The sequence below is a fragment of the Gigantopelta aegis genome, chromosome 9, assembly GCF_016097555.1.
Source record: "Gigantopelta aegis isolate Gae_Host chromosome 9, Gae_host_genome, whole genome shotgun sequence".
Lineage (NCBI taxonomy): Eukaryota > Metazoa > Mollusca > Gastropoda > Neomphalida > Peltospiridae > Gigantopelta > Gigantopelta aegis.
Window position 1 is genome coordinate 60,810,150 of NC_054707.1, and position 26,422 is coordinate 60,836,571.

A 26,422-nucleotide genomic window follows, 5' to 3' on the forward strand; every position below is an offset into this window, starting at 1 on the left:
TGTTAAAACTCATTTTGAGATGAAGCCTGTACCAGGATGTGAACCCAGCACCTACCATCCTTCACAATATTGGTCATGCATGGTTTTAATACAAACTTTTACCATTGAATTAAAAACTGAAGTAATTTACTTCAATGAGTTTGGTACTATGAGTTTGTACCTTGCTAATTGGTAAAATTATCATTTTGGAAATCACCCCCAATCCATTTTGACATCTGCTTCTTAAACAATCCAATAAAGCTGGGTGGAGATAACTTCATCACATGTGTACGCTGCTAATTGGCTGCTATTGAGTAATTAGTCTTGTGTCCTTTAGGAGCTGCCTCCACTCCCAAGGGTTGCTATAGTGTTACTTAATAATGTGTCTTTGTCTTGTGATTGCCAGCAGGCAGCCAGTACCTGTTCAATAATTACCACCTGCTGTCAGGCGGAGTGTAGACAATTATTCTTACTGTCCTGGAATCCTGCTGGAGTGTGGCTAGTACTGGCCCCCAGACATAGAAGTCTGCAAGCACCATCATGCATTTTCACAATTAGTAAAGTCAAATGTTTTTTTAAATGGTTTGTTCCTACAAGGCTGCAGGTACATGATATATACTGACACACAATGAAAACGCAAAAACAACTATTACTGAATTGATGGATAATGTAATATGACATTAATGACTGGTATTCATGAGATACATTCACATGGAAACATGGCCAGTTATCGTCAGTAATCGAGTTGCATTTGTAATCGAAAAGTACAACCCCCCCCCCCCCCCCCCCCCCATCAAGATCAGTATCTGATGTGTCCACCATTGGCCCGTGAGCATGCGTGAAGAAGACGGAGAAAGGATTGGCACAAACATCTCAAATAAGCCACAGGAATGTTCCTCCGCTCCTCCTGCAATGCCTGTGCAAGCTCAGCGACGTTACGTGGTGGTGGCTGGCAGTGACGTACACGATGTCCTAACTCATTGCACGTGTGTTCCATTGGGTTCAAATCCGGTGAAACGACGGGCCAGTTCATAATGGTGATACCGGCTTGTTGCAGAAATGCCTGGGTAATTCTTGCAGTATGTGGATGGGCATTGTCTTGTTGAAACAGAAGGGGACCTCCTGATCTTCAGTGACGGCGCAAAAGTGGCTGGAGAACAGGTCTTAGAATAACGTCAACATAACGCTGGGCTGTAAGGGCATTGTGGACAATGATGAGACAATCACAGTTGATTGCTCCCCCAACCATCAGACAACTGCCGCCAAACCGATCACGTTCCCTCACACATCCGTCAGTGTACCGTTCATGGAGTCTCCTGTACACACATGCTCTTCCATCGGCAATGGAGAAATGGGACTCATCTGAGAAAACAATGCTCCGGTAAAAGGCTGTTGGATGATTACCATTCTGGAGAGCAAACTGTAGTCTCGCAGCACGATGCCGCGGTGTCATGATGTTACCGTTGTACGGGCGTCTGCATCTGATGACCATCATCGGATGGATATGCCTTCCATGACGTCCTATCGTGTTGCTTGCTGTCATCGCCACAGTTCTGAACTGGTCACGGAGGTGGTGTCGTCGAATCTGCCGATCTTGGCGTGGGGTCGTAACGGAATGTTGACCAGGTTGAGGTCTATCACAGACACTCCCAGTCTGTTGATGACATTCAACAAGTCGTCCAATAGTTGACTCTGAAGGTCCTAGCAACTTGGCTTTGCGAAGTCCCCCCTTGAACCATGCCCAACGCTTGCTCCCTTTGTTCTTTTCTGAGTCGTGGCATTCTTAATGTGACGAGGAATATGTCACCATTACGTGACTTTTATATGTCCACATACTGGCATTTCACGTGCATTGCATGCAGCATGATTGAGCATGTAGTGAACGCATTTCACACCATTTTGTGTGTTTCTGCTATTGTATGTGTAACGAGAACAAAACAAGGATTAAAACCCAGACAAAAGTACCAATCAATGGCTTCCTCTCATAAATTGTTATTTTAAGTCCAATAAATATATTTTTCATTAATCACAACAAAATATTGAAAAATTCCTGTTTTGCCCATTCATTGTGTGTCAGTATATAATCTGGTAATTGACAGTGTGTCAAATAATAGTGATGTCTTGCACTCATTAATTTGCTGCTTTTCTTTTTTTTTCAAACTGTTTCTGCAACACTGCTTAATTAATGGACAAAATGTCAAAGAATGATATGGAAATCTTTCGCAATGTTGCACTCATCAATATGATTATCCAAATGGTATGATCCTACTGTTAAGCAAGGCAAGACCAGGAATCCATTCACTGACAAAATGTCAAATAATATGACGTCTTGCACTAATTAATTTGCTTTTCCAACTGGTACATTATGAGATTATACACCGTATTAACTGACACAGTGTCAATGTGATGCCTTGCTCTCATTATCTCAGGGGGTGCTAAGTAGCTCTGTGGTAAAGCATTACAGCCTGATGTGTGGTCCGTCTATAGGATCAGTCTTTATCGGTGGGCCCATCGCACTATTTTTCACTCTGTCCATTGCACCACGACTGGTATATCAAAGTCCATGACATGTGCTATCCTGTCTGTGGAATGGTTAATATATAAAAGATCCCTCCTACTAATAGAAAAATGTAGCAGGTTTCCTGTCTAAGACTATATTTAAAATTTCTAAATGTTTGACATCCAATAGTCAATGATTAATAGATCAATGTGCTCTAGTGGTGTCATTAAACAAAACACACTTTAACTCTCTCTTTTTTTTTATCTCAAATGGGCAGAATCTAACTCAGGGGATGGATTGAGTGCTTACCTATGGCTCCTTGATCATAGGATCAAAACCCCTCAGTGGACCCTGGGCTTCTGTCAGAGGGTTGATTGGGTTGTGGGACTGATCACCCTCTATGGATTTTTTTTTCCAGTTCCAACCATTGCTCCATGACTATTACATCAAAAGTTTAAAAGTTTGTTTTGTTTAATAACACCACTAGAGCAGATTAATTAATTAAGGCTACTGAATATCAAACATTTGGTAATTCTGACATGTAGTCATCAGAGGAAACCCACTACATTCTTCCTAATGCAGAAAGGGATCTTTTATATGTACTTTCCCACAGACAGAAAAGCACATACCACGGCCTTTGACCAGTTATGGTGCACTGGCTGGAACGAGAATAAACCCAATCAGTTGAATGGATCCACCAAAGTGCATGGTTCAACCCTGTGACAAAAGCACCTCAAGCAAGCACTCAACTCACAGAGATACTTTCTGGGAAAGTGCAAATAAAAGAAACCTTGCTGCTTTATCATTAGAAGTATATGCCCTGCAGCAGGTTTCCTATTTCTTTTTCTTGACCAAGTGTCAAAATAAACAAGCCTGTCACCAAACTGCTGTAGTTTTAAAATGTGCTATTAACAAGGTGTCATTAACAAATATTCCTTTTTCTCCCCTTTCCATCCAGAATGCATAAAGATAACTGAATATGATGATGGACAAAGAGATGCTAAAAATACTTCATGCTGGCACCATTCTGCCATCGTGAGACAATTATTATTTTCTTTTAAAGAATCACAAGTGCAAAATGAAAAAACAGATAGAAATTCAATATGAATCATGTAGAAAGATGACGTTATAGAAATCATTAGAAGGTTCTTTTTGTATGTGTGTGTGTGGACAAATTCAAAATAAATTGGAAGCTGTCATACTTGAAAATTGATTTTATCAACCACAGACACCAACCTGACAAAATCCAGTCAGAAATCTGTTATTTCGCATTATATATTTTTTATAATTATACAGTGAAAAATGGATCAAATTGTAGGCATATAGTTTAGTGCAGAATGGACTAAGTTGAAGGTTACACTTAAAAGTGCTTTTTTTATTACTTAACATTTATTGGTTGTGCATTCTATTATTGTGGGGCATGATGTTAAAGTGCACACCTGATGCGTGGTCGGTCTAGAATCGATCCCCGTCGGTGGGCCCATTGGGCTATTTCTCGTTCCAGCCAGTGCATCACAATAGGTATATCAAAGGTCACGGTATGTGCTATCCTATCTGTGGGATGGTGCATATAAAAGATCCTTGCTGCTAATGGAAAAATGTAGCGGGTTTCCTCTCTATGACTGTGTCAAAATGATCATATGTTTGACATCCAATAGCCGGTGATTAATATATCAATGTGCTCTACTGGTATCGTTAAACAAAACAAACTTCTATTATTGTGATGTGCTGTTTGTGTAATGACTTTTGAAATAAGACACTGTGTCATTAATGGACTGACAATATAGCTCCGCATATGTTCCGAAAGGTGATTGGTACCATCATATTTTATCCTATCACATTAATTTAATGTTAGGTGGAAACACCAGTCCACTGAATGGACAAAAACACTCACCCTTCTTGTCATGCCTCATGTTGATACCAAGATTACTCAAAGCTGTTCCCAAATTGATCATATTGGAAGAGTGCGTTAGGCAATTTCTAAAATATATACGTACACACCACCCACAATCAACAGTGCCTCAAGTCAACCTCCACCGAAAACCAGTTCTTCATATATAAGGGTCACCTTAATTTAATCTCAGAGCATTATTTATTACAGAGCATTTTTTTTATCACCCACCTACACATATGGTAAGAGCACCTCCCGCTGGTTGTTTGACAAGAAGCTGCTTTATGTTTGAATATCTTTATATTTACTCTGTGATTATTCAATATTTCTATTTTAACTTTTTTTTGGTCAGTATATTTGCAAATTTGACTGAAGATTTTTCCTGTAGCTTAATATGAGGAGAGTGACTTATCACTCGCCTGTAGCTTAATATGAAAGTGACTTATCACTCACCTGTAGCTTAATATGAGGAGAGTGGCTTATCACTTGCCTGTAGCTTAATATGAGGAGAGTGACTTATCACTCGCCTGTAGCTTAATACGAGGAAAGTGACTTATCACTCACCTGTAGCTTAATATGAGGTGACTTATCACTCACCTGTAGCTAATATGAGGAGAGTGACTTATCACTCACCTGTAGCTTAATATGAGGTGACTTATCACTCACTTGGGCTGCGTGCAACCAATCTGAGCAGAAAAACATCCACTAGACTGGTTTATGTGATTCACGGTAAACCAAATCGCCACGTCAGGAACCAATCAAATAATTTGCGAACATTAGCAAAACGTTCAATTCAGGAACAGGCCATTTGCTGCCAATTCCAATTGGGGAAACAATTTTAGGTTTTTTTTCCCCAAGATTATAAAAAACCTATAATAGCCATTTAAATATATAACAAACAAATGTGAATCAGAGTTATTTAGTGATGTTATAATTATAACACTTTATGCATTGCATGGATATGTAGATTAGAGAAGACTATGACAGACCAGTCATCTTGTACTGGCTGTGTTTACTCTATGCACTGCATGGATATGTAGATTAGAGAAGACTATGACAGACCAGTCATCTTGTACTGGCTGTGTTTACTCTATGAATGTTTTAGTTTTTTCTTGTTTTTATAATTACTGTAATTTGAATGAAACTCACAGAAACTGTGATAATTTGCCAACATCATTAAATCCACGAAAGAATCTGACAAATATAATCAAAGTATTGGGTATATAGCAAATCACGGAAAGTGAATCATCTGCAAATTGATTTCTCATTTAACCACTGGCTCCAAACTGTCAGAATTCTGTAGAGAATCAAGCACAGACAACTTTTAATTAAATATTTTTTTCTTATTAGTTTTATTCAGAACATCTCAAACAGCAGTTAAAAACAAATTCTGCCACATGTTATAGTTATGGAATATTACAAGCATCTAAAAAGCACAGTTATCATCATTATCTTTTACTTTAATTGTAAATATGGTATGAAATATAGGAAAGCAAATTAACAGCACCTCAATACATTATAAACTATAGCTATTTGGTGTTTAAGACATGGTTCTTTTGACACATGGTAGAAATCATGGAAATATAAAAAAGTAAAACTTTTAGCATTTAATGACAACACTAAAGCACATTGATTTCTTAATTATCGGCTATTGGATGTCAAACATTTGGTAACTTTTACATATAGTCTTAAAAAGAAAACCTGCTACATTTTTACATTAGTAGCAAAGGATCTTTTATATGTACCACCCCATAGACAGGATAGCACATACCATGGCTTTAGATGTATCCATCGTGATGTACTGGCTAGAACGAGATCATGAAAATATAAAAACTCAGGCTGCTCAGCAATGTATTTTAACCTGTAGTACATGTCCTAAGTGCATACCTTTTGGGGGAATCCAGATTTCTCCAGGGCTAGTACAAGTACATACATTTCAATATACAAAATCCAATATTTCCCTCCTTCTCCTATTTGTTTATGAATAGAGTGGGCATACCAGATTCTTCCACATTAACTGTACATAAAAACTAATTTTTCTCCCAGATTCTACCAAATCTACATGTATATAATAAACATATAATAAATATATGATTCTGTAATCATCACAACATTCAAATATGGCTACACAATACTAAAACACTAATCAATAGTTGCTAATAAATTTTCAAAATGATTAACAACTGTCTCCACTCAATATGTTTTTAAAACAAAATATTCCCTGTGAAATCTAACATTAACAACATTAATTAATACTTGCTAATCAGTGTTTGAACTGATTAACAACCGTCTCTAATGTTCTTTGCATGTACCGGTATACATACATAGAAAATATTGCACAAATGTCAAGAAAACTTGACAGATGACAACTGGACGGTGCTAATTGGAACTGAACTGCTCGAGATAACACAGCAGAATATGTGAGCATTGATTTTGCCAAACCCAATAAGAGGAGTGCATTAGATGCGGCCGTAATGCAGTGACGGTATTACTGGACACAATCACGCTTTATCAAGGGCCTCTTTAAGCAGCTAGGACAAGCACATTAGTCGTGCTCATCGCATGTATTGCAATTTATAAATGCATTACATTTCATTATACCCGCACTTCCAAAACACTCTAGCACTTGTCCATTTTTACAGGTTACGGAATGATCGAGGCTTAGCTCTACGGTACTCAATTAATTCACAAGTCATGGGATCAAATCTCACCAGCTTTGGTGGTATATAGTGGTTAAGCAATCAAGTCTTGAAGGTAGTAATGGGTTCGCATTCCGGTACCGGCTCCCATTCAAAATTAATTTTACTGACTCTGTGTGAAGGTGTAACTTGTATGGACACTACACTGATCAATGTCTCTCTCACTAACCACTAACAACCAACAATTAATTCATTGTCCTACAGACACAGCTCAGATAGCTGAGGTGTGTGCCCAGGACAGCATGCTTGTACCTAAATTGAATATAAGCATGAAAATCAAGTTGAAATGAATGAATCAAATCCACTCCATAGACACACTGGATAGTTTCTCACTTCAACCAATGGTACACCACTCGTATATTAAATGCCAGGGTATGTGCCGTCATGTCTGACAAAGTGTACTCTTGTAAAAGGAATAGCCTGTATGTGGTAGCAACTGGTTTCTTCTCCATCCAAGACCTCTGTACAATTGCCAGGTGTAATTAACACATAGTAGCAGCAGAATTATCTTGTTTTAAAATATGTATAGCTACGTAAAGAAAAGAAATCTAAGAGATAGCTGATTTACTGTAAGAACCATTTTAGATTAAGAATAAGAACCAATATCCCCTTCATAGTCCACTCCTTGACATGGTGAGAGGAGCTTGTATGTCTCAGTGACACAGAGAGCTATGCCAGCAGATGCTTTGGCTTCTGTTAGCAACACCCAAGCTGGACTGGTCAATGGGTAGAGGCTAGACTGATATGGACTAAGGGTGAGGTGACCCTAACAGAAACCTCGAGTGCTAAAGTCAGAGGTATTGGGCCGCATGGCACACTGTAACAGACCACAATACCATGGATCAACAGCTATTATGACTACAGGTAGTACTAAACCAAATAACTTCCGGCTGGGTCAAATTTCGAGGTGCACCGAACTTTTGATAGAGAAGTGAACACTACAAGTCCTGTGATTGGTTATAAATGTGAGTGTGTTGGTTGTAAAAAATAATAGTTTCATCTAGGTAAAAAAAATATGCAATTTTTTTTCGTCTAGTACCAACGTGTCAAGTAGCCTTATGCTTGAAACATGTATGGGGTACCTGTAAAAAAAAAGTACTCGAATTTTGTACGGAACTAGGGTAGTCATAGACGCTACCCGTTATCTCAGAAACGAGCAGCTTGACCCCCAATTTTTTCTGATTCACTTTAAGTGTGAGGGGTGGTAGTATTTATATCCGTGGCGTTTATGTCGGTTGATACGTTGCAGGTAGGAGATTTAGCCACATATGTTACTATTGTCGTCTATGGGATTTGACTTGGTAGTATACACCCTACAGAACCAATATGAATTCACAGATCTGCAAAATAAACCACCACAACCAAAACCCTAATTAAAAAATTAAAGTATATGTAAGTGATTTACTGAATAAGCTAACAAAAAACAACTGCAACTTGTGTTAAAGGCATACTGTCACGGATTTAAGGACCTTATTGTTGGAAACCAAATCTAGCTATCACATCACCTTAACTGAACCATGATGGAGTGAAATCCATGTCAACCCTCTTGGCAAATTTAGTTCTTGAATTATGGACCATTGCCATAATTCAATTATTTTTACAAAATATCATTAATAAATGGAGTATGGTGGTTATGAAGATGGTTAAATAAAGTACATTTAGGAACAAATCAAATTATTTTTCTTCAGGTAATACTTTGTTAGACCATTAAATAGGTCAGTGATGATCTGTGACAATATGCCTTGAATGGTGCTTCCTTTGTCAAATACTTTGATATACCGGGTACTTCCATGTAGTGTACAGTTGTTATGCAACTTTCAATGGAGGTTCAACAGCTTCCTGGTTGAGCTAACGTCTGGAACTGTGAAAACGTGTAGGATATTCCTCTATGGATATTATATTACATAAAGCACAAACTTCAAGTTATATGTATGATCATTATCATATTCATGGTAATTGCAGCAGTCATATAGTCCTGAGTATCAGTTACTGCCAATTATTCCAACATGTTGATGGTTTATCACTTGTTTGAGGACTAATTGAGCAAGCTCCTGTCATAGATGTAGATGTAGATACATGATGTAGAGCAATAAACAGCGGGAGTGTTCACCCACACTGCCACACACTCGACACATAACAGGGCAGTGCACTTGTGAAGATAATTTCACAGCTCTTATATTGCCTTGCTAATGAGTTCTACACATTACTGTTACATCCGACAGACATGTTGTAACATAATACATGTATACACCAGAATTCACTAAAACCTAAACAGTTTTTCTTAGACCCTTTTTGAATATAAGTTCAGAACAGAACGTCTCCAAAGCAGATAGTCTTTGTAAAATGAAGGCGAGATGCATGAAGATCACTCTCCTTAAAAGATGCCAAGTGAGCAATCACAAGAAGTTTCAGATGAAATTCATTGACCATTTTGTAGCACAGTGATGTGTCGAGGTGTCATTAAGCAAATATTCCTTTCCGTTTTTTTTGGTTTTTTTGTGGATTTATTTCTTAAAACTATGAAGAAATGTAAGGTTTTTAATAATATTAAAGTTAATTGCAGTCTCACCTCCCTAGCCATCTACATGTAGTAACATGCCAAAAACAAACAATAATATACCGATCTCCCTCTCATTAACCACTAACAACTAACCATTAACCGCTGTCCTGGATAGACAGCCCAGATAGCTGAGATGTGTGTCCAGAACTGTATGTAACAGCATCTTGTTCTTTAGAGCAGGATATAGCTCAAGCGGTAGCGTGTCCACCTGTGAAGTGGTCAGTCATCGGATCGATCCTTCTCAGTAGACCCATTTGCAGTTTGGGCTATTTTCCGTTTTAACCAGTGGTCCACAACTCTTTCATCAAAGGCCGTAGTTTGTGCTGTTCTGTCTGTGGGAAAATGCATATAAAAGACCCCTTGCTGCTTATCGGAAAGAGTAGCCTATGTGGCAGCAGCGGGTTTCCTCTAAAGAAATATGTCAGAATGACCATATGTTTGACGTGTAATAGCTGATGTTAAGATAAAAATCAATGTGCTCTAGAAGCATTGTTAAGTAAAACAAACTTTACTTTTTCTTTAATCAGCTATATGAACATTAACCAAGTTTTAAAAAGACAGAAAACAAAGTGCACACAAAGACTATAATGAATTATGAGCAACTCCACCACTCCAATAGCTGCATGCTGATTCAAGGAGACTATAATTAAGGTACGAGAATTCAGAATGTTGGCTTAACAAATTTATTTCTGTAGGATTTCAGTTGACGCCAGTGCGTGTATACAATGTATTGTGGTAGAAACTGGATTCCGAGTTGTCACTGGAATCAATAATTCAACAGAAACTAATAAAGAATTAGAGCTTATTCTGTTGGTGGTAAAGAATTGCAAAATAGCGTATTAAAAAACCAGATGACTTGTAACATCTAGATCTTGGAATACATTTAGCGGCATGTTGATCAAGAACCTTGTGAAAGGAAATTATTATTTAATAACAACTCAGCATATTTTAAAATATATAACTATTTGATATCTAACATGGATATAGATATAGAGAGAGAGAGAGAGAGAGAGAGAGAGAGAGAGAGAGAGAGAGAGAGAGAGAGAGAGAGAGAGAGAGAGAGAGCAAGGGAGGGAGGGAGGGAGGGAGGGAGGGAGAGAGAGAGAGAGAGAGAGAGAGAGAGAGAGAGAGAGAGAGAGAGAGAGAGAGAGAGAGAGAGAGAGAGCAAGGGAGGGAGAGAAGAGAAAGAGGGAGAGAGGGAGGGAGGGGGAAGAGAGAGAGAGAGAGAGAGAGAGAGAGAGAGAGAGAGAGAGAGAGAGACAGACAGACAGACAGGGAGGGAGGGAGGGGGAGAGAGAGAGAGAGAGAGAGAGAGAGAGAAGAGAGAGAGAGAGAGAGAGAGAGAGACAGAATACATTACTATCACTAGTATCAGGGTTATAAGGCTTAAATTACATGTTCATTTGATGATGCAGATGTTTGGCATTGTGGGCTAATGCGTTGTACTTGTTTACAAAAAAAAGAAATGTTTTATTTAACGACGCACTCAACACATTTTATTTACGGTTATATGGCATCAGACATATGGTTAAGTACCACATAGATATTGAGAGAGGAAACCCACTGTTGCCACTTCATGGGCTATTCTTTTCAATTAGCAGCAAGGGATTTTTTATATGCACCATCCCACAGACAGGGGGGTACATACCACGGCCTTTGATATACCAGTCGTGTACTTGTTTACAATTTACAAGTTCTGTCGGTAGTGGGTTTGAAACCCTAGCTAGCTGTCGCGAACTCATAAAAAGTTCAAATTGCATTGTTTCACAGGCGTTATTTCTTGAAAAATAATCTCCACCTGGAACAATAGTGTGACGTCACAGGTATGGATTAATTGCTAATAAACAAATGATGCCTGAAGACTCTTTTAACTGTTGAATGTGCCACTGGCTCTTTGAAAAAGGATACAAAAATGTTTAAACTACTTTTGTTTTTAACATTTCTAAAGAAAATTTTGTCCTGCAATATTGAGGGTATGCATATTCGACCCGATATGGTTCTGACATGCATGATACAAAGATATGCATAATACAAAGATATATTTTTTAATTTTAATACACGTTTGTGACAATATTACATGTACAAGATTTATGGTATCACCATGTGTAGTAATTATCCAAAATATGTTAAAAATATGTTAAAAATATGTTAAAAATATGTTAAAAATCAACTTAAAGAAGGAAGGAAGGAAATGTTTTATTTAACGACGCACTCAACACATTTTATTTACGGTTATATGGCATCAGATATATGGTTAAGGACCACACAGATATTGAGAGAGAAAACCCGCTGTCACCACTTCATGAACTACTCTTTTTCCATTAGCAGCAAGGGATCTTTCATATGCACATTCCCACAGACAGGATAGCACATACCATGGCCTTTGATATACCAGTCGTGGTGCACTGTCTGGAACAAGAAATAGGCCAATGGGCCCACCAGTGGGGATCAATCCTAAACTGACAACTTAAAGACCTCTGATTAGTTGCTCCATGATGTATTCTCAATGTTTAATAGTAATACAGGTACACGTCAAATGACTACAGTTTTCAAGTGTACTACACGCTCATAAAACAAAGTCAAAGTATCAAAAATAGCATTTGGAAATGACTGGGAAACAAAGATTGATTTTCCCCCAAATAAAATATTTAATACTTAAAGTATTTTTATCAAATTCTGTGTACATATTTTATGTTTTCTTTCTTTTTTAAAAATGTTAACCTTTCTAAGCTAAGATTGTAAGAGTCAAGGATGAAAAAAAGGAGTTTGCATGTAGAAACACACTGACATGTTATAAAGTTTGTTTTGTTTAATGACACCACTAGAGCACAATGATTTATTGATCATCGGCTAATGGATGTCAAAACATTTTGGTAATTCTGACTCGTAGTCATCAGAGGAAACCCACTACATTTTTTCAATGCAGAAAGGGATCTTTTATATGCACTTTCCTACAGACAGGAAAGCACATACCACGACCTTTGACCAGTTGTGGTGCACTGGTTGGAACGAGAAAAAACCCCAATCAGTTGAATGGATCCACAGAAGTGGTTTGATCCTGTGACGCAAGCACCTCAAACAAGCACTAAAACCGACTGAGCTAAATGCCGCCCCCTGACATGTTATGTGCTGTACGTCTGCCATGTCATCAAGTACATTGGCACTACAACACATCTGCTGATTAAAAAGCTGCTATCACACCAACGTTTAATTTGTCGAGGTGATTTTATTTCATTTGTAGTTATTTTCGTGCTTATATCCAATTAAGGTCCAAGCATGCTGTCCTGGGCACACAGGTCCGCTACATGTATCTGGACTGATCACAATGGCTAGTGGTTAGTTGTTAGTGAGAGAGAAGTTGGTATAGTGGCCTTACACCTACCCATTGAGTTGTTAAACTCACTCTGGGTGGGAGCCCACTCCAGGAATGAAGCCCAGTACCTACCAGCCTAAAGTCTAGTGGCTTAACCTGTACACCACCGAGGCCGGTCCAAAGGAATATTTTAAATATAGGATTATTTGGTGTCTAATACATATGATTGTTTTTAAACGTGGTACTTTACGAGAATTATAATATATAAATATCCTATCTGTGGGATGGTGCTACTGATGGAAAAATGTTGCGGGTTTCTGCTCTAAGACTATATGTCACAATTACCAAATCAATGTGCTCTAGTGGTGTCATTAAACAAAGCAAATTTTAATATATAAATAATAATAAGCATAGGGACTACATGTACCTTGGGTAATCATTATAATATATTAAACGAGCTTCCATTTTGTATCACGTTTATGTCCTGAGTGAAATAAGTTTCAATAGTCACAAGCTTTAGAAAAACGCCCACACATAAATTAAAAATATTTAAAAACACAAACAGCTGGTTAATTTGTTGAATTTGAACCTACTGCACCAATATGCATAACATTTGATAGTCTGCAATTGTAACTGCTTGGTGACTTGGGGAAAAAAATGAAAGCCCAATTAACCGTAGTTAAGAATGTGTGAAACTTGATTCAAAAACAGTGCAACAGTTTTGCATTTAGTATTCAGTAATTTTAAAACTGCAATGGGCCTATGGGACTAATTATTGCAATGGGACTAATGCGACTAAATATTAGACCACAAGCAGAAAATGCATAACATATCAACATCTTTCACATAAAAACCATGTCCATGAACTTGTAATACTTAAATATCTTTCAGAAGAGAACACATGAACTTGAAATACTTAAATATCTTTCAGAAAAGAACACATGAACTTGCAATTATTTCATTTCATTTGATTTCATTTCATTTCAACTTATTTTCGTGCTTATTAAGGTTCAAGCACGCTGTACTTGGCGTACACCTCAGCTATGTCTAGGACAGTTGGTTAATTGTTAGTGAGAAAGAAGAGGGTGTATAGTGGCTGTGATGGAACATGCTCTTAATTTTGTTTTCGCCTGTGGCGATATTAATTGTTTTAGAGGGCCGTGTGCAGTTCCAATATGCACTTAAGTCCAGGTGGGCACTTTGTTACATAATACCTTTGCGCGACGGTCGTCGAACTCTTTCCAATACACACTCAGACAGGGTGCGGAGGCCATGTGGCCAGTAGTTACGTAATACCTCCGCGAGTGCGGTTTATACGACCGTGATTTTGGCGACTAGGCATCAGCAAGTCTGGCGATCCAAGAAAAATTCCCATCTTGGTCGCTGTGGAAATATCACTTGTAGGTATTCGGTTCCGCGATGTACCCCCAGGCGATATTCGGCTTTTATGATAAATAGCTAGGGTTTTAGAGATATCAGGGAGAAACATATTGGAAGGCTTCCAGGGAACGCGTCCGTTTGGACTTGGTAAATATTAATTCTGCTCTGTTGTATAACCTTGATGTGATTGATGTGACTTTAAATATTTTAATACTGTATTATACCAATATTATTTAGATGGTGCTGCCGGTAATCTGACGCAGTAAACTGTAGGCTCACTGTTCTAATATATCTATAAAGCTTAACCAGTCATCCTAGAGGACCTAGGTAAACTGTAGGTTATTGTCTTTATTGTGATAGGTACCAGTATTAATTCTGTATTACAAGGTTACTGAATGAGTAGTTAAGGGTTAATTAAAAATTAACCAGTTAGGAATAGAGTTGTAATTCCTTTATTAATTAAGTTCCCCTGGAAGCGTTTCTCAATTATCACATGTGTGGGTGTTGTGTCACGGTGAAGTGATTACAATATTGTGTAAACTAGACACCTAGAGATTAACTAATTAAGTGATCAGTTCTGGGTTGTTATTATTTGTTGTTGTTAATTAACTACTGTGGCAGTACATTTGTCAGCGTAGTAGTAATACAGAGTCCAAAGTGTATTGTGTTTTTGTTGTGTTTTCTAGTGAACTAAACGTGCTATAATAATACATACTTTATATAAGATCTTATCTCTGATCATACCTAGACGAGCCACGCGGGTTTTTGAACTGCCCGTTACAGAGATCCAATAGATATACAGTTAGGAGAGATATTTGGATAATCGTGTTTCATTCAGTTACGGGTATTGTAGGATCCCCGTGACAGTGGCCTTATACCTACCCACCGAGTCATTAAAACTCGCTTTTGGTGGGTGCCGGTGCTGGTACCGGACTGCGAACCCATTAACTACCAGCCTTATGTCCGATGGCTTGACCACGATGCCACTGAGGCTGGTATTAAACACTGTCGCATGAAAAACCATGAACTCGTAATAATCAAACATCTTTCACATGAAAGAAAATGTCATACATTGTAAACTCTTCACTTATGTTTCATTCTGTTTTATTTTTTCACAGATTCTGACTGCGTGATCGTGGATATAAAACCAACACCATCTCACATATGTATGTTCCCGGCTACTTGTCAAACATGATGGCTACCGAGAGTTCCAAAAACTTTATTGGCGGCTTCAAACCGGAGGTCGATTCCACAACATCAACGTCTATATACGTCACCTGGCAGGTGGAGGACATCGTCGGCCCCTTCATCAACGCGTTCCAGGTGCACTACCAGAAGGTGGCCAGCAGCTACATCCAGTACAGCAACCTCCTGGAGGCATCAGACAATGGCTACAACATCGAGAACCTGGTGGCCGACACCTATTACAAGGTGTGCGTGGTCATGTACCGCAATGACACGAGTGACGAGATCCGGCAGTGCATGGACGCCAACACCAACAGCTGGCACATCCCAGTGTCCATCGGCAGCAGCATTGGTGCCGTGCTGGCACTGTCAATCATCGTGTTCATCGTGCTGTTGTCGCGGTGCCCGTCGCTCATCCACTCACAGCGCCGCCAGGTGACGTCCGACTCCAGCAAGTACGACAGCATGTCGTCGCACTACCCGGACGACCACCATGAGTTCAGCGAGTCCACTGTCCACTGCACGGGCCATGACCACAGCAGCGACACGCTCTCCGAGCACCAGCTGCACCGCGATGATGGTGGCACGCTGGCGGGAGGAGGATCCATGTCGCCACTCACGGAACAGGTCAAGCACGGAGCGGGAGGGAGGATGTGCAACGGGAACAGGAACATCGTGTTACAGCAGCACACGCACCGGACTAGGGTGTTAAATGAGCGCATGTCGGCACACGTGCACCGCTCACGCCCATATCATCATTCGTTAATCCTCGAGCGAACGCAGCCGGCGATGCTGTTGCACACAAATTCTTTGGACGAGCGACAGCGGCCGGTTTTGTTTCACACAACATCTTTAGACGAGCCGATTCATCCGAAGGATTTTCCTGTTTGAAACTCAGCAGAAAGAGAGAGAAAGAAAGAGACGTCTTTTCTTTCCATCAGGAAAAAAATATTATGTGTATATACAGATGGAGCCAGATTAAATAGGAAGTGGTCGGCAGTATTCATATCCAGTGGAATGTACCAGTACCTGTATATTGATTGGTATATGTATTATTGGTAATAATTTTTTAAAAAAGGTAATCGTAACGATGGACCCAACTGTGTGAACACAATGTGTTTAATAACTGAGGTGTCTTTGAGCACAAATTTCTACGTCTGTGTATATTGTGTAAAATTAAATCTTATTTTCTTATTTTTTCAGATATATTATTTTGGTATCTATTTTTATGTGATCTATCAGTCAGGTATATGATACAATGTGTTACTTCTATGAACACTGTTTGCTCTATGTCAAAAAGGAGGAATACATGTATATATTCAATGTTCATGTTGTTGCTGTATTGTTTTTAATTTCATTGTTAAATGTATAGCACACAGACTGTAAAAGGCTGAGAACATGATTTCTGAGTTGAGAACAGGGACTTATAAGGATAGGGATGGGGTGGCAACAGGGGCAGATCCCGGAATGCTTTTTATGGGGTGGGGTGGGGTGGGGTGGGGTGGGGTGGGGTGGCTAAGGTTCAAGCATACTGTCCTGGACACACACACACACACACACACACCTCATCTATCTGGGCTGTCTGTCCAGGACATGGGTTAGTGATTAGTTGTTAGTGATTAGTTGTTAGTGATTAGTTGTTAGTGATTAGTTGTTAAAGAGAAAGAAAGAAAGAAGTGTTTTATTTAACGACGCACTCAACACATTTTATTTACGGTTATATGGCGTCAGACATATGGTTAAGAACACACAGATTTTGAGAGGAAACCCGCTGTCGCCACTACATGGGCTACTCTTCCGATTGGCAGCAAGGGATCTTTTATTTGCGCTTCCCACAGGCAGGATAGCACAAACCATGGCCTTTATTGAACCAGTTATGGATCACTGGTCGGTGCAAGTGGTTTCCACCTACCAATTGAGCCTTGCGGAGCACTCACTCAGGGTTTGGAGTCGGTATCTGGATTAAAAATCCCATGCCTCGACTGGGATCCGAACCCAGTACCTACCAGCCTGTAGACCGATGGCCTGCCACGACGCCACAGAGGCCGGTTTGTTAAAGAGAAGTCAGCACAGCGGCCTTACACCTCCCCAAGGAACCATTAAAATTCATTGTTGGTGACACCACTAGAGAATACAAAATAATTAAGCATCAGCGATTGGATGTCAAACATTTGATAATTCTAATCAAAAATACTATTTGTCTTCAGAAAAAGCCCATCACATTTTTTTTCTTCAAATTAGCAGCAAGGGATATTTTTTTAATATGCATTTTCCCAGTCTTTGATATACATGTACATTACCAGGTGTACATTATTGGTTGGAAAGGAAAAAACAAAAACAAAAATAAAAGGTCAACTAACAGTGTTCAAACCTAAGAATCCTAAGTACATGATGCGCCTGGCTCAATCTTGGTGGTAGCCAATACCTGGATACAAACTCAGTACGTAGTGTACCATCCTTAATTCTAATGACTTTTACTATAACGGTACCACCAAGGCCTGTAGACTTTACAAGAGTTTACAGCCATGTTACTTACAACAAAATCAAAGTGCTATTATTGCGTGTAACCATATCTGACTTTGGATTCTTTCAAAATTTCATCCTTGCACCATGAAAAAATTAAAAATGATAATTATTATTGACCCATTCTATATATAAAATAAAAGAAAGAAATTAAAAAAAAAAAAACTGTGCATTTTGGTGTTGGGAGTGGGGGTAGGTTGGTGTGTAGGGTGTGGGTGGGGTTTTTTTTTAATTTAATAAAAAAGAAAGATTTAAAGTGCAGTTTTTAGTCAGTTTTCAGACATTCATGATATTTCCTACCCTTCTATTAGGTTACAACATACAAATGTACAGAGTATGTCCATGTACACGTGCGTACCTGGACCCATATAGTCACACAAAGGTGTAAAGTTACATCTATGCGACTAGCACTTACGTCTGCCGTAGATTTACGTTTACGTGCAAGAAGCACTTTATTCTCAAAGACGGTCGTAAACGTAAACTTAACTTTGTTGGATGTAAATCTACGATTGTAACTCTCTCACCAGAGAAATAAAAACCCCAACAACATTAGAAATGATGGCTACCGGGTAAATAACAAATGCACAAAACGCAATTTTGTTTGTCGTCTGCTAACAATAACATGGTGAACCATGGCATTTTGGTACTGGTGAGGATCTACGTGTTGGTATGAACTTTAGGACATTCTTAAAAAGGAAAAGATAACTCAGGAGAAATGTGGACGAGTCGAAAACATCCATTTGATAAAAAAAATATATGTTCAATCCATGGACGTTTGCCATCGCGAACTGCTTCAATTATTGGAAATGCTGCCATTGTCCGCAAATAATAGTAAATAACAGCGATCGTGCTTGATTTATTACATGTACACGACTTACATGTAGTGTTAGTTGTAACCGGAGGCACTCTTGTATACGTCCAACTTTACACATGACTTACATTTACGTTGTTTCATGAATAGCTCTTCAGTCGTAGATTTACGTTTACGCATAAAAATAGACTTACAATGTTTTGTGAATATGTATCTTGTAATAAGCACAGTAAAGGGAGAGTAATTCCTGTAACATATTTTCTTAATTGTAGCCATGTATATATATTTGTATATATTTGTACTTATTGTTTTATTTTATTAACAATGGCAAAATAGATCTTATATTACAACAAAACTAATGAAGAAACAAATATTAGAAGTGTATATTATATTTGTATAGATGTGTGTGAAGAAAAATTACCATCTCTATTATTTGTTTCCTCAGGTTAAAAATATTTGTGAATGGCATTTTGTGATTTTCTTGTGATGTTTTCACCTTCGCAATTCATCATCACAGGACAGCATACCCAGACAGCATTAATGTGTTGACCCAACATTGATTTTTGTCAGAATTCACGTTTAGACCAACATTGGTAATCGAGCGACAGATTCTTGGCAGCCATGTCATCTTGTGAACACTGCTAGCATGAACGATGGCCCAATGGTTACCCAAAGGACATCCACCACCAGTAACTAGTTTTCAGTGAGTCACCATGGGCTGCCTGGCCAAAATGACAGAGGATCAATGATGAAAGCCACTGATGGTCAACCACTGACCAGCCGGGAGCATGTCATCTGCATATAAAAATGGTTTTCCACTTCAGTCCTTGATGGTCAACCTCTGGCCAGATGGTAGCATGTATTCTGGATATAAAAATGGTTTTCCATTTCAGCCATTGCTGGTCAACCTCTGGCCAGCTGGTAGCATGTCATCTGGATATAAAAATGGTTTTCCATTTCAGCCATTGATCATCAATCTTGGTCAGCTGGGAGCACTCATCTGGATATAAAAATGGTTTTCTATTTCAGCCATTGCTGGTCTGCCCTGGTTAACCAGCAGCATGACATCTGGGTATAAAGTTGGTTTTCTGTTTTTGTTTCATATTTTCATGTGTATAATTATGTTGACACTTCTACCGATTCCTCACTAATTGCTCAAAGACACTGCCAACAAAATACTCTCCTCTCTTTGTTTACTTTCACATCGAAATAATTTAAAACATCAAACACCTTTGATGCTACTTTCATATATTGTTCACTTACAATATTTGTCGACTGCATTAAAAAAAATTCAATTCTGTTCAGTTTTGTAGTTTTTTGTTCTAGTTAAGCGAGCTGTTTAAGCCTTTGACTCTTCAAAGAAAAACATATTTAATGACACCTCAGCACATGTTTAACTAATGCTAGTATCAGACTACCAACTGTCAGCACAAAGTTGGTCAATTTTATGCTGTCACGACTTTTACGACTGTCCAGTTGCTAGTCTTTGCGCTCTTACAACTAATTTCTCGTCGTATAACCCATTAATTGATAATCTGAGCACACACGTCTAAACTCGACAGTCTGAACCTAGCATAATTTACAAAGCCTGTTTTGTCTTACACATGTAACTGCATGAAAAATGCTTAGAAACCTGTTTATAAGAAAAAGACTTTGTGAATTCAGTCCTAAATGTTTAATCAACCGAATCAGAAAGAAAGAAGTGTTTTATTTAACGACGCACTCAACACATTTTATTTACGGTTATATGGCGTCAGACATATGGTTCAGGACCACACAGATTTTGAGAGGAAACCCGCTGTCACCACTACATGGGCTACTCTTCCGATAGGCAGCAAGGGATCTTTTATTTGCGCTTCCCACAGGCAGGATAGCACAAACCATGGCCTTTGTTGAACCAGTTATGGATCACTGGTCGGTGCAAGTGGTTTACACCTACCCATTGAGCCTTGCGGAGCACTCACTCAGGGTTTGGAGTCGGTATCTGGATTAAAAATCCCATGCCTCGACTGGGATCTGAACCCAGTACCTACCAGCCTGTAGACCGATGGCCTGCCACGACGCCACCGAGGCCGGTCAACCGAATCAGTTGTGTGCATTTATGAAATTAAAGTGAGTCTTGTTTAACAACACCACTAGAGGACACTGATTTATTAATCACTGATTATTGCAATTATTACGATGATACTTGAAGACCAAGGATAGGGAGGAGCCTTGATATCCAGTACAACCAGTTTATACATGTATATCCAATATAATAACTTTTAGTAATGAAGGGGGCGGGATTTGGCTCAGTCGGTTGAGTGCTCGCCTGAGGTGCTTGCATTGCAGGATCGAACCACCTCAGTGGATCCATTCAACTGATTGGGTTTTTCTTGTTCCATCCAGTGCACCACAACTGGTCAAAGGCTGCATGTGGTATGTGCTTTCCTGTCTGTGGAATATTGCATATAAAAGATCCCTTGCTGTATTAGGAAAAATGTAGCAGATTTCTTCTGGTAACTACGAGTCAGAATTACTAAATGTTTGACATCCAATAGCTGATGATTAATTAATCAATGTGCTCCACTTAAAAAAAACAAAAAAACTTTAGTAATGGAAGATGTAAACTATGTATTAGAGCATGGCAATATGCAACCTGAGGTTATGATTAAATTTAACCATATATCAAAAGTTAAAGTTTGTTTTGTTCAATGGCACCACCAGAGTACACTGATTAAAGAAACATCAGCTATTGGATGTCAAACATTTCAAAATTCTGATTCCATCTTCAGAGGAAACATGCTACATTTTCCCATTAGTAGCAAGGGATCTTTCATATACACTTTCCCATAGACATAATAGCATACACCATGGCCTTTGTTAAATTGTTCACCAGGCACTGGTAAAGACAGGAGAAAACACAATGCCAAGGAGGTTCGACCTTACAACCCAAGCACCTCAAGCAAGAACTCTACTGACTTATCTAAATCCAGCCCCTCTGTGAAATAATAGACAAAGAGATAACATGTCTTTATTATTCTGAATAAATGAGATAACAGCACTGGGCCAAATTTGACAAAACATATTAAGCCTAGTTTTGCACGTAAACGTAAATCTACGACTAAACCACAGTTTTTATTACTATTATTGTACAACAAATACAGTTAAAAGTACATGTATGTCATTTTCTTTTGTCTTTAAAATACTCCATCTTTCGTAATGATGTAATTTTCTGTGTGAAATAGATGCCAAACACGTGCAAGTGTATGGCTGGTTTAACTGCTAGTCACAGACGTAAACTTACAATGTTTTGTGAAATAGGCTCCACGTGCAGAACAGCTAAGACGGAAATAATCATTTCAGTGATCAATTTTATTTTGTTGTGTGATCGTCCATGATGACCCAATTTTACGACAGACAACTGATAAATCACAGAAGCCCTTTTCAGAAAGAGAAGACTTTTGTAATGCAGCTTTTTTGGTACAAGTCCATATTTAACTCGTAAATAGTTACATGATAAATATTGAATGGGTAAATGTAACAAAACAGACCTGATGACATATACATGTAATAAATACATCACATTTGCATATAAATAGTGAAACATTGAATATAGTGGTCTTACAGAGTTTGCACACTATAGCTTTGGGGGTTTTAATTGTTTTTCTTTGACAAAACAAAAACATGCATGACAACTTAATTCTTTGACAGGCAACCTTGAAATGAAGTCTTGGTTCCTCTTTAAAGAATAGTCTGTTTGCCAGGACACTAACCTTGCAGTTCGGTACACACAATTGTCCTTTGTGGTTTTTGCATCTTTGGAAGGTACCGATTGAGGATCCGAGGGATGCAAACTTGACACCTTTAAGCATTTAGAAATATTCAAGATGGCTGCCAAAACACAGAACACATTTTGAGCTACCCCCAACTATAATCAAGACATTGTAATATAATTTAAATCCAAGATGACCACCACTATAACAATCAGAACAAGAAAGTTGTAATTTATCACATTTCACATCAACTAGGGCACAAGTGTGATGTCAGTGATTGGGTTTTATAGGTCACGGAATTAATTTATAACAGCCTCTTACTAAATGAGATATTGCATCACAATTTAAATGCAAGATGGTCATAAAAATGTCTGCCAAGAGTAAAATGTGGCCTTATCTTACATTCTATTTTACCCCCCAAAATAATACTTAATTACTTTAAATACTGATATTTTAGGGGTAAGTAATTTATTTATTGCACTTACTTTCTAATGCAGAGCAATTTTTTTTATCATTGCTTAAAACCAAAATGGCTATAGCAAAATGGCTGCAAAACAAAGAAATGTTATCTGCTATGTATTGAGGGTACAACAATATGTCTCTGCAACACTGTAATTCATCCGACATCAACCTTTTTCACCTTAGCATTGCAATTACTTTATATATATCTGGTTATACCCATATCATGTACATTAGCCATATATTCATACAATACATATATCAATAAAATGGTTGCTGCCAAAAGGAAAAGGTATTTGATTTTAAAACCATGCCATCCTAGCTGATAGGTGGCCAAACAGTGTACTAGAGCTGGGCGGTATACCATGTATACCATTCGGTATTGGTATCATGTCAATAAACAATTTACCCTACAGAGCAAATTTCAAAATATAGAAATTTTGGTATTGAAAAATGTTTCCTGCCACTTAGTAAAGCACTAACAATATATACTACCGACAAAAAATAAAGGAACGACTGATGTGAATGTAACTATCGTTGACATGCACTGTTACAATACAGTGGCGTTGCATCTGAATGCTTCATCTGATCAAAATGAAATTTCACATCATGCATGAACTGCATGTGATGCACGTGCACACAGAAGATCACATGTATGTGCTTATGGTGGAACTCACAAACACTGATGCAAGTGAGGTAATCACATGCGTGAAAATGACCCCAAAACGATACCTTAATGAAGAGACGAAATGGCGAATTGTCGGTACGATAGAGGGAGGTACGTCAATATGCCAAGTTGCCCGAATGTTTGGTAAATCAAAAAGTGTAATTTCTAGATTGTGGGATAAGTACCGTCAAACTGGCGGGGTTGCAACGAGACCTGGGCGTGGCAGGCCTAAAAAGACGACACCTCAACAAAATCGTACCATAACATTATTTGCTCGACGCAATAGATTCAAATCAGCTGCTACTATCAACAGTGAATTCTGTACAATAACAGGAAGGCGAATTTCAACATCGACCGTCAAGAACAGAGTCTACAAAGCCCGCCTGAAAGCGAGGCGTCCTCTGAAGGGTGTGACCCTAACAGCTCACCGTAGGCGGCAACGATTACGATGGGCTAGGCAACACCAGGGACGGACTGTGCGACAATGGCGTTATACCATGTTTACAGACGAATCGAGGTTCTGCCTGAGATTCACAGATGGCAGAAAACGTTGTTGGCGACGTAGTGGCGAGAGATATGCCCGGGCTACAATTCTAGACCATGATCGGTATGGGGGTGGTAGTGTCATGGTGTGGGGAGGGATCACACATGACAGGCGAACAGATTTGATTATTGTTAATGGAAATTTGACTGGCAAGAGATATCTGGACCAAATTTTGCATCCTGTCGTTGTTCCAGTGGCGAGAAATATTGGCAGAAATTTTGAATTTCAAGACGACAATGCAAGACCACATCGCGCTCGGATAGTCACCGATTACCTACGACAACAAGGCATACCGACAATCGACTGGCCCGCTAAGTCCCCAGATATGTCCCCTATAGAGCACCTGTGGGATGTTCTTGGGCGGAGAGTGTACGCCAGGGACCCAGCACCCGCCAACGTGGCCCAGCTTGCGGTAGCCCTTCAGAATGAATGGCGGGCAATACCCAGGGCAACCATACGCACATTAATCAACAGTATGCCATCAAGGTGTCGAGCATGCATCGCCCGAAATGGTGGGACACACCAGATATTGATATACACGCCCCAAATTGGTTTTCCAGACGTTAATCGAAATAAAACATTCACTATAGGCTTTACACCTACCCACTGACCCTTAAGAACTCACTCTGGGTTGGAGCTGGTACTGAGCTGCGAACACTGTACCTACCAGCTACATTTGTAGCTTGTAGTCCGATGGCTTAACCACTGCGCCACCAAGGTGGGTCAATTGTTAACATCAAAATCTTTTCCCAGTTTATATAAAATGTGATCATTGCAATTTCCGTAATCTGGCTGCTATTGTAGCAGCCATCTTGGTTATAAATGATATTGTGATGCCTTAATTAGCTGGGGGTAGTTCATAATGAATTCCTGGACCGCTAAAACACCACAAGAGATGTCAACAGTTTTGTCATAGGTGATACAATATCTGAGATATTGCCAATTGTATGTTTTGGCAGACATCTTGAATATTTCAAAATGCTCAAGGGTGCCAAGTTTGCATCCCTCAGATTCTTCATCAGCACCTTTCAAAGACCACCCAGAATAATTGTGGATACCAAAGTGCAAGGGTTTGACAAACAGACTGAACCTCCACAAATCCTTGAAATTGACCCATGGGCTGTATTTTAATAAATATTCATGCAGCATATACAGTGAAACCCCTCTAAACCAGACATACTTGGGAGCTAGTTAAAAGTCCAGTTTAAGGGGTATCTGGTTAGAGAGGTTCTGTATTGATATTTAAAAAGAGAATGAAAAATGTCCGGTTTTGAGGGAATTCCGGTGTACACAGGTCCAGTTTTGAAAGGTTTCGCTCTATATATAAGCAGCACTAGCTCTGTCACTTGCCAAATTCACCATGCAGTTTCGAATTTCACAAACAACTGGCAAATGTTTATTTAATTTGGTGAAATAATTTTATAAAATAATTGATATTTTGTTAGAAAAATAAGTGGGTTTCTGCAATTGTTTAGGTTTAGTCGATACTTTGGTGAAACTTTCTGATAATCCAGAACTAGCCCTGATAATTGTGTTTTATGTGAAGATAATCTTTAGTCAATCTAACAAAGCAACAGTTAAAGTTAAAATTTTAAAAAATTTAATGACACCACTATAGCAGATTAATTTATTAATCATCAGCTATCAGATGTCAAACATTTGGTAATTATGACATTAATAGATGAGAAACCTGCTACATTTTTCCACTGGTAGCAAGAGATGTTTTATATACTCTTTACCACAGACAGGACAGCACATACAATGGTCTTTGACATACGAGTTGCACTAGCAAAGATGTGATTTTTCTCCTTTTTATCCAAATTCAGCTCTTTTGTTTGTGTAAAATGATTTTCATCAAGTAGATTAGAATTTGGTCTGAAATGTTGAAAAATGACAGGTTCTTGTAAAGATTATTTCAGCTTTTATTTTTAGTTGGGCATCACATCCCGGCCACCAGTTGGGATGGGAATAAACCCAATCAAAGAATGAATCCACTGTGGGGGTTTGATCCTGTGACCAAAGCGCCTCAAGCCAGCACTCTACCAACTGAGCAAGATCCCACCCTACCACAGCAACAGGAAGGAAGGAATGTTTTATTCAACAAGGCACTCAACCCATTAGGATTATGAGAGGAATCTGCCATGCAATGCGCTACT

The 26,422-nt window shown here is 38.8% G+C and overlaps 2 protein-coding genes across 3 annotated transcripts in view; one reads left to right on the top strand and one right to left on the bottom strand.

Moving 5' to 3' along the window:
• LOC121381127 overlaps positions 1 to 16,955 on the top strand; it is a 41,597-nt gene extending 24,642 nt beyond the window's left edge. For both annotated transcript variants that reach the window (XM_041510261.1, XM_041510260.1), the window contains exon 2: positions 15,441 to 16,955. In XM_041510261.1, coding sequence (XP_041366195.1) covers positions 15,487 to 16,398 — 912 coding nt within the window. In that variant the 5' untranslated portion in view covers positions 15,441 to 15,486 and the 3' untranslated portion in view covers positions 16,399 to 16,955. The remainder of the gene's footprint in view (positions 1 to 15,440) is intronic.
• LOC121381126 (UPF0415 protein C7orf25 homolog) overlaps positions 1 to 26,422 on the bottom strand; it is a 165,493-nt gene that overhangs the window by 119,998 nt on the left and 19,073 nt on the right. The window lies entirely within an intron of this gene.